The following is a 14,694-nucleotide window of genomic DNA, read 5'->3' on the forward strand; positions in this document are numbered from 1 at the left end:
ATACATACAAAGAAAACCTAGAGTTAAAAACCAATACTGGATGTACTTACCTGTGCCAACTCATCTTTGTTACTCAAAGTATTTGTTTAAAGTTTGCATAAAGTTGTTTTGAAAATTGTTGGCACATCTTCTAGCATGGTTAATTTAGTCAAGTCTTGTATCCATCCAAGAGGTGTCACTTGACAACCACAAAAAAATGTGTAAGAAATATGTACTGAGTCATCAAAATCAACTGTCCATCATGCATTTCCACTTTCCTTTTTTCCAAACCAAGTTTAAGTTGCATCTAGTCATGAAATTATTACCATAGGCCTTACCAGCATAACTGCTTCTTAGGCAAATTGAATATTTTTGATTTTCATCAAATCAGAGATTAATGGGTCAACACAAATTATAAATATATCTAGGCATTTGATGATTATTCCATAAGCTACCATCAGCTTGGATGACGGTATACTATTCCATAATCTTGAAGCTGATCCAAATACTTTCTCCAGTCCTATAGTCATGAAAACATATAATTTCTTGGATATTCACAGTGAGTACCACTAGATCTGCTTGTATTATATGCAACTACTCACACAGTAGCAGCTAATGTATACAGCCACACACATATATAAATACATATATATAGCAGTGTTATCTGTATAAGTGTTAGCTGAGTATACTTGATGTTTAAATCGTGAAACCAGAGAATCCACAATGATGATGCCCACTTGTAAATCTACATCAGTTCTACTTTCATGTATTTCTGCCAACTGTATGATGTTATTTTTTTCCACAGATTTCCATGTAAACACGAAAGCCACGTCGTCACCAATGATACTAAGAGAAACCACATCTAATATATTAAGCTGTTACTTCTCATTTGAACAGTAAGTCTATTAACGCAGTGCCAATAATATATTTATTATGGACTCCATCCCAGTAGAGCTAATTTGAAAACAGTTCAACAGGGCTGGATATCTGAAGGGATTGGAATGGTTCGCAAGGTTTATCATTATCCAGCACCCTGGCCCAAAATGTTATGTACATTGGATGTGACTGTGTGTACTGAAGCCACAAATAATCAGAATCAGTCTTGAGAAATAATCTCACATTTTTCTCACAGTCAAATGAATTCAGTTAGAAATCATGCAACTGCTAAATTCACATTGAAAGGGAACTACTAATTGCAGAATTTTATGGAAAACAGATCTGCAAAAAGGACATAAAACGATTTTAACTAGATCCATCAAATAAACTGTAAACTCAGGCCTTCCATTCAGAAGTGGTGGTTTCGATCTTCATAATCTGATCCAGGAAACAATGTAGATGTTCAGTTTGATTTCAGGAAGTGAGGCAGTCAGCCAAGCAATCAGAACACTCTCTGGTCTAAAATCACATTCAAATCATCAACAATCATGAATCTAGCCATCATATAATCCACTTTCATGTCTTTGGAGTTACAATGTCAGGCCGGTGATTAAGAATCCTATATAAAACCATCTAAAGTCTCCAGCCAGAAGTCACCAGGCCTAGATTCAATCTAGCCAACACAGGCATACCCAACTACCAGACACGGCACTGAATGATCCTGAATTCACCAGTAAATCGGACCACACTACCCGTTTTCAAGGTGTGTATCAGTACGCATTTCACAGTATCAGACGCGACACCGCTCTTGCCTAGTACGCGATGTGATAGTGACGATTCTCAGCAGGGTTGAAAAGCATTGCATCACCACTCAAAATTTGTTCAGGGTATGATACTGTGTAATGCGTACTGACTCACACCTTGAAAACGGGTAGTGTGGTCTGATCTACCGGTGAATTCAGGATCATTCGGTGCCGAGCCTGGTAGTTGGGTAGGCCTGCAACAGTATCTTTCTAAATTAGCTTCATATATCCATGAACACATCTGATAACACTCTCCAACTTTCCTTCATTATATGCTGTCACTAAAATACCTCTTTGCTGCTAAATTCATACTCAATCAAGTCCACGCTCTAAGACACTTGGCAGCAATCCCAGGCTATCATAAAATTGTCACTTGGAGCTTAACAGCATGGTATATGACAGATCCATAACCTTAGTAATCAACACAGACTGTCTAATACCGGTATTTCTAGAGAACAGTATGCTGTTATATCCACCTCCATGGCAGCACTTGGCCCGGCTGGTCTACATATTCCACTGGCACCTAATCAGGTCTGACATTAACCCATGTTTTTCTTTTAAATTCACCTTCTCCTGGTCATAATGTGATCAACATGTAGTCTACACATTGTACTGAGCGTAATATAATGTACCTTACCTAGCTCACAGACAACCTATTTGTTCAGGGAAATAGTGGTTAATTATGCTTAGAGGCAACATCAACAGCACTAATGTGGTTTGGAAATTTCCAAATTCATTTCCAGGAACAATTGGTAGTTTTTTATCGTTATTAATACAACTCTGTTGGTTGTTGTAAAAAGCAGGCTTAAAATATCATGTAGATGAAGCCTCATTTGGTTTTTAGAACCAGTTTCAGTAGGTTTCTGTTTTGTCTTCTTTTAGCTACTTAAGAAACTGCTTATAAATAACTGTCATTTGACCTAAGCTGCCTTCATATGAACATGATCCAAGTCCGTAGATTTGGAACAAAACAGATCTTACAGCTTTGCTAAATAAAGACTCAATCATTAGTAAGTTACTAGTACTTCTATACTGTATTTCTCTTTATCACTATTCCATATGTCTATATTCTTCCTGTGTTATATAAACCACAAGCTTGCGCTTAAATAATCATGATGAACAAGGCCCAGACTTAAAGATTATGTCAGTAAATGCATTGATTTCCTGTTTCTAGGATTTTTGCAAAAACAAACCTGTCAACCACTTAAGTCTGGATTTTCTTTTTTTATTTTTAAATGCACTGAAATATATAATAAAAATTAGGCAACATTCCACTTAATTCACATTCCATCTTCAAAATCATAACTATTCTGAATATAAAATCCTACTGTACATAATTATCTTTTTGGAGACAATTCCCACAACATGAATTATACATTAATTTACTGGTATTGCTTTTTTTCTCAACAGATTTATGTTCTTTAATGATGAGATGCTGGTGTATTGAACACACAAAGTCACCCTGATAGTACCAGGTATTATCCCTATGAATTAATCAATTCATTGGTTAGGATGCCTTTTTTGTCAAGATGAGAAAAGGGACCTTACAAAATTTAAGAAAACTAGGCTTTGAAGATGAATGTATCGATGGAGCTGAAATAAATAATTTCAAAATTCAGCTTCTAGGTAACTGCATATAAATATCATAACTACTAGTAATACATGATAAATAAAGCTTACATATATCACTTATCATGCTGCGCGTGTCCCATTGGTATAAAATTTAAATAAAAAATTATCTTTAAGTAAACTGTCAAAACATACACTTTTCAAATGTAGTTCACTTAACCTGCCACAGTTTACATGCAGTACTGAATTTTATATTTCATCAAAAAGATTTATTGCATGCAACACTTATACTTATACTACCTATATATGATATGACAAGATGCAGCATTTGCCTGACTGAGTTGAAGCATTGAAATGAGGTTCATAGCAAGCACAAAGATGGAGTATTTGACTCTAGGTATCTTCCAGTACATTGCACTGCATTCCATGACTTAGGAGAAGGTGATGTAACAATCAAGTTGGCTAATAAAGTAAAACCATGTTTTGCAACATAATCTGATAATTTTACCTACACAGTAGGAAAGGATTGTGCAACTAATTGCTGAAATATCAACTTTGAGATTCAAGTAATGCATTGTTTACTAATGTATCTGACCTTAATATGTAACCATATCCAAGACTATTTGTTTTAATAAAACTTGTTACTGATTGTATAAAAATCAGGCACTACATACAGTATATTTGAAAAACATTTATATTTCATCGTATTACCCAACCTACTACTGACTGTACTTCTGAATTCTCTATGATTGTCACTTCTATTGGAATGTTTGATTTCCTAATGAAAGAACAGGCAAACAAAATAACTGTTGCGCAAAGAACGCAGGTAATTCATCAACAGTTGGATTTGAATGGCAGTCTACGAAAATCAATATCACGATATGCTTGCTTGCTTACGACAGTTTGACTGACGGGGATGTGTTATGATTAAAGTAAACTGTATGGTGTTTTACAGTCCAATGAAAAATATTTGGACATCCAAACACCCCATTTTAACCGACTAGTCTAACTTAATTTTTATGAATACAAAAGCAGTATTAAAAGAAAATTTAGATCCGATTTTGACAGGTAGCCTTTCGCCGTTATTGAAGTGCAGCTCTAATGCAACGAAGACACCTGTGAAATAAGTCTTACCTGCCATCAAAATCAATTGGCAGAGTAGGATCTTGCTCATACACAGAATCCATTTTTGATGCTACGGTGGCATTGCTTTTCGTCTGGATTTATCGACTATTTGTATTTCGCCGTTTCCAAAATTCCGCCATCTTGGATCAAAGAAACTGCGCAAGCGCGAGGTCTAAAATACAGTTTCGTACTTGTTTATTACATCTAGTTGATATTGCTTGGCAAATAGTAGCAATAAATTTCTAAAAATCATACATTGTTCATATTATGGATTTATTATAATATATTTGAGGTGTAAAAGGTACATTAAATCATTTGCGCAACTATTACATTAATTAAAACTAACTTATCTTAGTAAGAAATGGAACTCGTGGTTTCGTTGGAGTTCAGGTACTACAGGTGTATATATAACAACACTAGACACAAGATTGTTTTTTTTTTTTTTTTGCTATGATAAATTTTAAAAGAATGGTTTGGCAATTATGAGTACCTTTAAGTTGTATATTATGGATATTACTTTAATGCTATTGTATAATAATCTTCAGTTTATTCGCATCATTGTCGCCGACGAAGTCGTAGATTAACGTTTTGGTGCTTTTGCAATGTGTTTGACTTGACTTCCCCTTTCTTGCTCTCTCTATCTAACAGTCAGTCTTTTCGAGGCGCCTTTCATGCAAATATAACACTATGATGAAGCAGAAAAAGTTTATTTACACCAATTTATAATGCTCCCAGTCGGTGGGCTATGGCTGATCAGAGATATGAATACATTTTATTTTTTAATATTTGATAGCGGGGGCGCTGAGCTACTGTTTGACAAGGTTAAAAACCATGAAGTGTCATTGCCAGCCAGAGCGAACGGTCCTTGTAAGTATAGTTTTCACCTCACTTTGTTGTTAAACAATGGACTCGTTTCTTAAAATAGTTTTATTGGAACTCGGTTTTCAGTATATGATAGATCCAAGTAGTGGATTATTCAGTTGTGACTAAGTCTGACAGATTTAATTAATAACGTCAACACACTGTCAGCAGGTAAAACAAAATGTGGATCTATCATGAAGTGAAAACTATAATTCCTAATAGACTTATATCTGCCTTTCTGTTTTAATTTCAATGTTTAATACACGTACTAGAATTCCTGGTGACAAAAACTTTGATACAAAATGATATGAATATCTTTTGTATCTGTAAGGAAAAAAATGTGTATGAGGTAATGTCATCCATCCTTTTCAGGGACAATTAAACATCTTCTTGTTTGGATCAAAGACAACTTGTTGAAAGAAAGACCTGAGCTTTTTGTTCAAGGGGACACAGTGTAAGAAAGTTTTTAATTTACTTCTGTAAGAAATAGAATGTGTATGTAAAAATATGTATTTTGTAAGAAAGTATTCTTAAATTGGAAATTCAGAAAAAGTCACATTAGGGGATTTTTCTGAAATCCCTTCTTATTTCTGAATTTCAGTTTTAAGAAAATGTTTTTTTTTTCTTTCTTTTCTACAATTATTTTAGTTATGTTGGGTCAAAATGTGAAATAAATGAAAGAATGATGCAGTAAAATTATTTGCAACTGTCTCATCAACAAGAAGACAATTTTTTTCACAATTAAGGTGTTGTAATGTGTAAGAAAAGTGATGTGAAGATAACTGTTTTCCAGGCGGCCAGGGATTTTAGTGTTGATCAATGATGCAGATTGGGAATTGATGGTGAGTTGTGGTGTTCTGAAAATATTTGTCCCAAAATGCCCTGGTCAAACTAACTAGTTAGTGCTACTCATGTTATACCAATGTATCATCTGATATTTGACTGTATTTCTTTCACTCTACAATTGTTTAAGCAAGAATGAACAAATGTATATAAAGTCTAAATGAAATTGTCACATACAATTGTAGTTTTGATGTGTCATGTAAAAAATAAGAGAATTGTGTTCTTTATTATCAGTAAAAGTTTGCTTAATAGTTACTGGGTTATATAAACTTTCCTTAGTCAAACATTGTAGACTTTGTGCTATTACTTACATATTTTATCATATTTTGTAGTTTTGGTAAAGATGAGTATGACACAAACTTGGTGCACAGTTACTCATTGGGTTAAATTTGAGTAAAATCAATTTGTCATGAATGCACTAGAGCAGCTGAGGTGATACCTACCACTGTCACAATAGAAATCTCACTTATCACAACTTGATTTTGAAATCCAATTACACATAAATACATTGAAATGCACTTCTTTTTGTTATTATTTGGTGATCAGTAATAACATAGTTATATCTTCCTACCTTCAAATCATTGTTTAAAAAATCTGCTGTTTTTGATCATTTCTTTTATTTTACCATGTTTAATGGGAGACATTGCCTCACCTGTGTGTATGTTGGAGACACTTATTTCTTATTGTCTGGAGCTTTTATCTTTTGATGAAATGATATATTAGCTGGTTTTCATATAGATCAACAGTCTGGAGTCCTACATTTTAGTAGGTTACAAGGGTTTGCATGATCTTGTGACATTAGCTGTGCTATTATGTCAGCTTATCTATCTTAATGTAACCCTTAACCTACCTTTACTGTGTATATATGTATATATATATAAAGAAGAAAATATAGTAAAGTTCATGAATTTATTTTCAAAAAATACTCTGTCCTCAGTTGATGTACAAATAAGAACTCTCTCACACCTGTCTAAGGTAGATTTATCTATAGACTCCCTGTAGATTGATGGGGTTGAATTTCCTGAAAATTATGGGTGCTACAAAGATGGGCATATAGTATTTGGTGGGTGAGACATGTCACGCTCTGTTGACCTAACTGCAGTCTTTTGGCCTGGAGGGTTTTGTCTTTACGGACGATCTATTTGAACCTTGTGTAAGGACACCAGAGTGGGTTGGCACATTGCCATATTTATGGTAATGACTCGATCTTTTCAATGGGGGAAAATTGTGAATTTTACAGAATCTGATACTGTAGTTTTTAAGTCTTAATTTCTTAAAATAAGAGCAATCATTTTGAGTGATGGCAACAAAATTGAAAAGCAGAATAACTTATAGTTCTATGCTATGCATTTGAAGCACCACAAATGTTATGCAAAAATATCATTTTTATGGTTTTAAAATAAGGTATCTGAAAGTTTTTGCCCATTGAAAAGATGGAGTCATTACCATATTTCCTACCAGAACATTAGGACTGATGACAGACACATGTGACAGGGAAAGTGAATCTTAATGTCATGTTGGAATGTAAGGGGATGGGGCTTTATTGGTCTCCAGGTTGGATACCGTGGAGATTGTAGATGAAGAGAGTTATTGAGGGTATGGAAGTATGTCATCTAATGGCAGCCCAGCATGCTTCAGTATTATATGAATTTTTGAATTGTGGATGTTGAAAAAAATCAATTGTGTTTGTGTTTATTTCACTGTATTTCAGGCCTGCAGGCCAAGAGTACATAAATTGAGTTCTATTTATAATACTGAGCTGACTACACAGGGATATATATCATAAATGACACAAATTACTTATCTAAAAGAACATCTCTTAATTTCTCTGCATGATATATGAATTACAAGATGGTATGTATTTTATGAAAAATTGTTTAACATTTTTTTTATGAAGATAAATGATAATCATTGTTCTTTTTGTTTCTTTTTTTAATAGGGTGAGCTGAATTATGAACTTAAGTCAAAGGACAGGATAGTATTTATATCCACTCTACATGGAGGGTGAATAGTAAAAATGTCTTTATGTTGGCAAGCTGAACCAGAAGATTTGTGCTGAAAGGAGAAGATATGGGAGAAAATTTTCAAAAACAAAAATGATGGATTTAACCACCAGACTTTGGTCCTATGCCATGTCAAAATTTGACAATGTATGAACTGGACTTGAAGCTGGACTTGGGCAGATGGGAGGTGATGTGGGAGAAAATTCTTCCAGTCATAATAATGGATTCAGCCACCAACATTTCACATAAGTGGAGAAAAGGATGAATTCAGTAATACCCAGATTCCTATGTGTCTCCAGTGTTTCTACACAGAAGGGTTGGAAGCTGGACAAAGAGTTTTCCCCTTCTTTGATAGCTAGGACCCATGAGCAGATACTGTCAGCCCTGATCTCATTGAAACCATCCCCAGACCTATTGTACTAACTTTGGATTTATCTGTCTCCCAGGGGATTCGTACTAAGCTGCTTAAGCTGAAAGCAATTTAGCGAGAAACCCCTCGGAGATAAAGAAATAAGAAACAAACTGCCAAAAATGGCTGTGCTGAGTGGCATTAACAACTTTATCTGCTGGTCAGAAATTCAATAAAATCTACATTTCGTTTGGTTGGTGAAGATGGCCTATTTGAAATTTTGTTTTTTCTGTGCTTATTTTTTCCTTTCAAGGCTTTTTTATCTGTTACAATTGTTAAGCATCGTCTTTGAGGGACATCATTAAAGGAATGTCGTAAAATAAAGAGATCACATTTTGTGACAGTAATATGCAAATGAAATTATTTTGCCCCGCCCATCACCATGGTAACAAAGATGGGACGTGCTGTTGGACCGTCTTTCAATGGTTAAAAATCAGATAAAGCATGTATCTCATACCTGAGCATACGTTTGAAACGTTTGTCTTATCATAAGGCCTTCAGCTTAACTGAAATTGGGGTGTCGCCGATGTTGCGCTAGCTCCAAGATGAAATACCATCATAATTCCTTCTTTATCTGAGTTTAAAAAAACTTGATGAATCAAAAGGTTTTTTTTTCTGATGTTTGTCCAACTATCGGCGGATTACTGACTTTTTGGGAGCCAAAAATCTCAATGACCCCCTGGACCCCACGCCATATTTCCGAAATGGCAGTCTCTTCCTTGTATTAAACACCATAGTTGAGTCTGGATATCTCGCGGCCTACTTGGTAAAATAGGGAGATACCTTGTATATTCCACATTTCCAATTATAAAAAACCTTGCACAGATTGTACTTTAATTTATCCTTTCAGTGTTAAATAATCACAATATTGTTCATATACCTGTTAAGCCTACATAACAATTGGGCGGTTGTGACAAGCATAAAATCGGGAAATGTCGAGGAGTGTGGTAGAGGTACCGATAAAACAATCTGAGATGCTCTTTCTTATCCCTAGCGGAGGTTAAAAAGTGCAGATCGTAAATTTGCGTGTATTTTTCGAGTAACAATGATTTTGCAGATCTGCAAAATTAACATAAAACAATATACGTGTCATTTCGGTGGTGTATTTAAGAAAATTAATATACGTAATTTTCTAGGAAGAAATGTACATACAAGGATAAAGATAAAAAAAATGTGTAATGACATTCAGAAAATTTGCCCCCCCCCCCCCAAAAAAAAAAAAAAAATATATATATATATATATATATATATATATATATATATATATATATATATGGTAGATGAGTAACCGCGGGGGGTGGGGGGTAGCCCATTTGGCCATTCTTAAACTAAGGGCCTATCTTTTGTCTTAAAAATGCAAACAGTAAGTTGTTGGAATCTTTGGTTATGCGTTTGAAAGGGTCCCGAAAAAATGGTATTTTAGATGGCGAACGGTGCCATTTGGTACGGTTTAGGACTATGATTCAGCTAGCCAAAATTATAATTTCAAGCGGGGACCATTGGTGAGATTTTTTTTTCAGAAACCGAAGGAGGGGGGGGGGGGGCAGGGGTCAGGAGCCCCCTGAAGGGAACCACCGTAGTTACCCGTCTTGGTTGTTCCAGGGCACATTGTGCGCGCGGTGGATCTTCGGGTTACCTTGGCAACTGACCACTCCATGAACCAAACACCGCGACCACTGGGCTGGGGGATGGGTGGGTCAGTCGTACATATCCTTCAAGCACTGATGTCCATACACAGTTCTCGTATATCGTCATGGCAACAAGAATTGCGTTTGGACAATCAAGGCATGAATTCGTGATCGCATCCCCCTCACCGCAACCTACTTCTGTAACATAGAAACTGTGCTGTGCCTTCAGCGTTAAGGCGAAACTGACTGGAGTCATTTATAAACAAATATTTACATAATATTGTAAAAAATATAAAACATTGGTTAATATGAAATTATTGCATTGAAATTAGTATGATAACTGATGTCAGTCTACTCCAAAATTGTTCTGTGACAACTAGTTTTTCTCTATCCACCCGCCCTCAACATAGAGAAATAGAAAGTAAAAAAAGGCAAATGTTATTCAAACACATGGAATCCCAATAATTTCTTTTCGTGCAAAATATGGTAAAATAGTGACAATGATTTATGTTTATATATTGTTTGTTTCTTTGATGTTGAACTCGGAATACTAAAATGAATTTTCAACAATAGATGCACGTATAAAAACCGTGATTTACGATGCTGTCTAAAATTACCCCTGAATTTGTACACTGAAATATAGTTCAACTTGTATATATGTTATATTGCTTACAGCTTATGGAACGACTTAGATTTACAGCGCACCTGTTTCAACGTCTCGTGTGTCCTCTAAAAGTCATGGCTCCCCTCTGCTATATTCATCACACTGGGGATACACACTAACCTGTTATGGAAAAGTACCGATTAATGTGAAATCTTGGATGAAAATATGTCGCAGTCGACCAATACGCTGCAAATAGAGTAGATTCCCAGTGACCAGCGCTTCATCGTCGTGTATTCTGTCGGATCTGCTACAGCTGTGTGAAGGAGGTTTGCAGGCTTGTGGTGCAACGGACGCAGAACATAACCCGAGATGCCTCGTGTGTTTGCTACAAGCCTTGTCTGTGCCTTGCTCCAAGCAACTTCTGTCTTAAATACTGAAGGGAACAAACCAGTTTGTCTTCTCCCCCCATGTCGCCGCGATTGTCACAGGTGCAATCAAGTGTCTCATGTTGAGGCGATCTCAAACAAAAACAAAGTCTGCGATATGAGATGCTGTAAAAACAAAAGGTCACAAAGAATATCACCTTCAATCAACACTGAAATATTAATTAAGTGTTACCTTGTCGGGACCGTATCGAAGGTGATACGACGCTTTGATCAACACCAGCTGAAAATGGCTCTCACCGTGTCGTCAGCTGCGGCTCATTGCCGTCTGCGAGACTCGCGATTTTCCACGTGGCGGTCATTTTCAATCGTCCCATTTGAAAAGATACTGGACATTTCGATGATTATCTAATCTTGTGGTTCGCCAGGCGGAAATTTGATTTCTAAAGCGAGAAGTTTTCATGATTGCGCGGCCTTGTAATTACCTGGTCTCGTCCGACAACAAGTTACCTGTTTAAGGCCTATTCAGAACTTGATCCCTATCTTGCTATACTTTTGTCTCGCGCTTGAACTTGTAATCTCCCTTAACAAAATCCAGATAAACGCTTTTGTATAGTTTTATCGAGATATTTCTTTGCATACCACTTTGAAGTCCACCAAAGATAAAACACCAGTGCTTCCATTACATCATATGCGGGGATATTTTACAAAACGTAAAATAGACCGCATATTCTTACTACATTATCTCGAAAAAGCGTGAAAATGTTGTTTATATCCAAGATGATTAAAATTTAGCCAAATATTTTCGTTTTGACAAAGATCTATAGGTGATCCCTTTCTACCAGTGATTTTGAATATTGGGAGAATTCAGTGCGCATAAAGGGGAAAAATGGAATGGAAAACAAAGAATATGTCACAGTCCGCCTGCGCTTTTCCAATCGTTTCCTTCAGCTCATCACTCAGACTATATACAAAGAAATAATATCATGGGATAGGCCGAATGCCATACCGGTGTAGAAAGAAGTATATATTCATATTTAAAGATTTCTCCTTATAAATAGCAGCATCTTCGCGCCAAGCCCATTGTAATATCATTCCCTCGTGAGATATGTTTATTGAAATAAAACTAAGCTGGAAACATTGAAAATGAACTCTCAGGATGTGATAAATGAAAAAAGAATGAACTGAAAAACTGGTCGTGAAATACTCTTTTTTTACATGCAGAAGAACACTGGATGTTTTACTTAAATGTATGCAAAATAGAACGCTCCTTACAGGTAAAAGGCGAACGTGTCATTTAAAGTATCTAATCGTCTATTACACCATTGAACCCGAGTCTGGATATAAAGGTAAATTGACCAACTAAAGAGCTCATTATACCAATACCACATTACAACATACAAAAGAGGAAAACCATTAACAGACATGCATCAACCTGTTAAGAATAAGCGGTTGGCGATTTTTCTTTCAGAGACACTTAAAAGAGTACACTTCATGGGGCGACAGGTAAGCTATATGGCTGTGCGCCTCTTCGCGTGCAACGTAGCGTGCTCAGGCGGCGGAGGCACAAAGTGGCTAAATGGCGGGATAAATGGCCATATGATCAGTGAGAATAATTACTATTTAGTGCCGCGTTCTCTAATGAGAAATTATGGACGGCGAGACGTGCTAGTCGGACAATCTACCGGCTCAGTCCATCATTGAAACGATTGTATCTATCCGTAAATTAGACTGAGGTTATTAAGATACAGTGCATTGCCGCCAAATCGTCCACCATGAGCGACAGGACTTTTTAAATATCGTGAATTTTCAACAAGGCGGCGAATTTCAGCATTTGGAAAAGAAATTTGGAAGAAATTTAGAAATAGCTTGCCCAGTAGCAAACCCCATCTCAGTTATGATGAAATAAATCGAATGTTCAAATTCCATAAGCTTAACAGTATTAAGGAATCCCTAATATTGATATTCTGTGAAATTGTCACTAAATATTTTCATTTTTTTAGACAACACACAAAACATTTGTGGACCGAGTGAAGTCCTAAATGTTGTTGGTAAAGCAACGTTTCTTTGATTGAAGATGTAGTACATGTAGCAGTCACGCCAGTGTAGGCAAATGGACGAGAAGACCCATTCCTTTTAGCTTTTTTCTTTTGTTTTTATCTTGGTCGGCTGGTTTGTTGTGTTGCTATCAAATGCGGAGTTAATGCGACACGATACGGTGTTTTATATATAAAATAGCCACACAAATACACACGCACACACACGTCTCCTAATTTTAATTCAGGTCAGCTAAAAGTTAAACATTATGATCTTCCACAATTTTCACTAGCATTCAAGCTGTAGATTTTTACATAATATATACTTTTTCAAAAAAAAAATAATAATAATAACAATAATAATAATAAAATAATAATAATAAAAAGAAATACGCTAAACAAAGTGCAAAAAAGATTATACAAGTAAAGGGGTTAAAAACAGAACGTTATTTGAATAAAACGAATCACAATTGAAAATACCTATTCGTTTTTGAAAGCATTTTTTATTTTACTCTTTGAAATAATATTACAGATAAAGAACAAAATAAGTTAATTGTTTTCACGAAGTTCAAGTGTGACCTGTAACCCAGAAGTCAAGACAACGAGGCACAAACATCATCCTCGTGCTGCCCTCTATCGCTCTAGTATGTCCCCGTGATCATTGCATGTCAGCCAATCATTTTTTAAATTTCAAAACGGGATCGGTTATAAACGTCGGTCTTCCCCCTTTTGCAAATTTAAATACGCGTGACAAATATCTTTAAACAAATAATGGAAACCGCGATGTTTATATTGGTTTGACAAAGGAAAAAGTCGCATGGAAGTAAGTCCCCGAGAAAGTTGGCAGACAAAATGGCTCCGGTTGTGTGCGGTTTGTACATTAGGAAGTGCTATGGCAGTGAGGCGGGTTCGAATCAGCATAAGAGAATATAAAATGTACATTAAGCGATGTTCGTGAATCATCTCAACTACTATATTTCTGAGATGAATTTAAATTCATTATTTATTCTTTCGGAGAGAAATAAAAGAGAAAATGAAGAGCGAATTTTTCACAGCTGTGTTTACTTGAAGCGGAAATGAAAAAAAGGCACGGCATTTGATAGTTTGAGCCTTTTTTTACCTTATTTTTTTTTCATGATTTTTAACTCAAAATAAACAGTTGAATTTGGACATAATTTGGATATTTTTTGTCATAGCAAAAGATATCATCGACAACTAACTACTGTGAATTAAAACTCGGGTATGATTGAAAAGGGCAGAATAATTTATGCAGTGGTTGTATATGGTGGCATAAATGTGCACGATAAAATCAGAAGACAGTGAATCATCTAAATGTCATTTGTCCAATAATCTTATATTGTTCTATTTGACACATATAAATGTAGTCTGTGAGATGTACTGACCAGCAAGCTTAGGTGCCGCAACTGACACGGACTTAAATTTCTTTCTTCTAAGGATGGAAGAGGAGTCCGTATATGGGTAATGGAATATGAAAAAAAAAAACGCGTTATCATTACAAATACGGGATTCTATACCAAATGTCAATGAAGATAAATGAAAGCCGATTTTTTGGGT

At 35.7% G+C, this 14,694-nt stretch overlaps 2 protein-coding genes across 9 annotated transcripts in view; one reads left to right on the forward strand and one right to left on the reverse strand.

Annotated features, from left to right (window-relative positions):
* Positions 1 to 4,531, reverse strand: part of LOC106154678 (uncharacterized) — a 74,868-nt gene extending 70,337 nt beyond the window's left edge. For 7 of the 8 annotated variants that reach the window (XM_087008096.1, XM_087008092.1, XM_087008093.1 and 4 more), the window contains exon 1: positions 4,362 to 4,531. In XM_087008096.1, coding sequence (XP_086864222.1) covers positions 4,362 to 4,414 — 53 coding nt within the window. In that variant the 5' untranslated portion in view covers positions 4,415 to 4,531. Of the gene's footprint in view, positions 1 to 50; positions 3,854 to 4,361 lie in introns of those variants that run through there. The other variant, XM_087008091.1, reaches the window with a different exon arrangement.
* Positions 4,532 to 4,635: 104 nt separating this feature from the next.
* LOC106154674 (ubiquitin-related modifier 1-like) lies at positions 4,636 to 8,670 on the forward strand. Its single transcript, XM_013529100.2, has 5 exons — positions 4,636 to 4,742; positions 5,146 to 5,219; positions 5,586 to 5,667; positions 6,007 to 6,055; positions 7,996 to 8,670. The coding sequence occupies exons 1-5, from the start codon at positions 4,714 to 4,716 to the stop codon at positions 8,062 to 8,064; spliced, it is 303 nt and encodes a 100-aa protein (XP_013384554.1). The 5' UTR covers positions 4,636 to 4,713; the 3' UTR covers positions 8,065 to 8,670.
* The last annotated feature ends 6,024 nt before the right edge of the window (positions 8,671 to 14,694 follow it).

This window comes from Lingula anatina, chromosome 3, assembly GCF_051362555.1.
Source record: "Lingula anatina isolate TDL-2025a chromosome 3, LinAna3.0, whole genome shotgun sequence".
Lineage (NCBI taxonomy): Eukaryota > Metazoa > Brachiopoda > Lingulata > Lingulida > Lingulidae > Lingula > Lingula anatina.